Here is a 1,533-nt window from a genome sequence, read left to right as displayed (position 1 = left end):
CCTTCCCGCCCCTCAGCAAAGCGCTTTCCGCCGCAGGAGCCATGGGCCGGCTGCCGCGTTAAGGAGCAATCCCCGGCCGGAGGGGCGAGGAGGAGGAAAGCGGCCGGTGGTCCCCTTCCCCGCGGCGGCGGAGGGGGCCCGCGGCTGGAGATGGAGCCGGCGGCGCGGCCGAGCGGGGATATCCTGAGGCGGAACCCGCAGCAGGACTACGAGCTGATCCAGCGGGTGGGGAGCGGCACCTACGGCGATGTCTACAAGGTGAGCCGGGGGTTCTCCTCACGGCGTGGCCTGAGGAGAACCTGGGGACCCGGGGCGTCTCTGGCAAGGCGTGAGGTTTCCCTCCCCGTCTAGCCCTTCGAAATAAAAGGATTGACTTCTGCTTGCAGCGTGGGAGAAGGGTCCGCCTTAGCGGTCCCCTCGCTGGTTTCCGAGAGGTTTGAATCGCTGAACATTGCGGGTGGTACTTTCCACGTTACTGCTAAAGGACGTAGAAGGTCTCTATTTGCTGTACCTGTTTCCAGAACGCAGCAGTTAAAGCACCTGATTAAAAAGGTGCAGGTTTATCCCTGAGGTTAATAATAGCACGCAAAAGGCAGAAGCAGATTAAACCTCTTCAGGAGCTGGAACGGAGTTACAGCTCGCGGTAGGGTTAGCGCTGCAAATCCAGTAGATGCTCTTGAAACGGTGCATACTGGTGCTCACATTGCCAGAACCACAGCCACGGGAAACAGAAGGTGTAAGGCACGGCGCGTTCCTCTCTGCGTGCTTCTCTGGGAGATACGAGCCCCTTTCCCAAATGTCAGGGATGCTCATCAGCTGTAAGGGTTGGGCTGCTCATAAAGAAAGCCTTAAAGTTTTCGGCCTGTGTTTGGCAATCTGCGTTTTCAGCTGCATGGGGAGAGTGGCTGTGATGTTTTACTTTGTAATGCTGTTGAGTGTGCTTAAAATTGACCTGACACAACCAACCGTACAAGAAAAGGTGTGTTACTCTGCCACATGAAAGGCAGCGGTAATTGCTCATGCGGGGGGACGGCTCTTCGCTAATGTTCAAATTGAAGTTTTATAGATGGATCTTGTTCCCACCACCCCTTTGAAATGGTTACTTGTGGCCTCGGGGAGTTATTTTTAAAAGTTTTCATGGTGCATATTTACCTTCCTTTTTTCTTTTATTTTTCTCCTAGAGCGCTGTGCACAGATCAGTCAAGTGCTTTGCTAGGGAATCTGGCACTAAATCCTTTAAAAGGACATTTCGGGTTTCATAAATCTGGAACCCAGCATACCTTGAGCTAGTTTGGTTGGGTATGCCTGTATAGTACAGGGCAGCATGACAAGAAATAACTAGTTGCGTTGCAGAGAAGTACTTTTGTGTCATCCCTTTGCTCTTTGTGGAAAAAGAAGTATTCTGCTTCTCATTATCCTGGTAATTAGTGGAGAGCTGTGCTGACATGTCATACAGCTTCCGGTTCCGGAGCTGGTTTGAATGCATGGCTCTGCTCTGTGCCATGTAAACATATCCCCTTTAAACCCCCCCCC

The 1,533-nt window shown here is 52.4% G+C and overlaps 1 protein-coding gene across 6 annotated transcripts in view; it reads left to right on the top strand.

Moving 5' to 3' along the window:
• The first annotated feature begins 59 nt into the window (after positions 1–59).
• MAP4K5 (mitogen-activated protein kinase kinase kinase kinase 5) overlaps positions 60–1,533 on the top strand; it is a 71,846-nt gene continuing 70,372 nt past the window's right edge. For all 6 annotated transcript variants that reach the window (XM_010579764.1, XM_010579763.1, XM_010579767.1 and 3 more), the window contains exon 1: positions 60–258. In XM_010579764.1, the coding sequence (XP_010578066.1) occupies positions 151–258 (108 nt within the window). In that variant the 5' untranslated portion in view covers positions 60–150. The remainder of the gene's footprint in view (positions 259–1,533) is intronic.

Source organism: Haliaeetus leucocephalus, unplaced genomic scaffold (genome assembly GCF_000737465.1).
Source record: "Haliaeetus leucocephalus isolate CR32 unplaced genomic scaffold, Haliaeetus_leucocephalus-4.0 Scaffold678, whole genome shotgun sequence".
NCBI classification, from domain to species: domain Eukaryota; kingdom Metazoa; phylum Chordata; class Aves; order Accipitriformes; family Accipitridae; genus Haliaeetus; species Haliaeetus leucocephalus.
The sequence above is the reverse complement of the archived record's forward strand: the minus strand, read 5'-3'. Positions and strand labels throughout refer to the sequence as shown.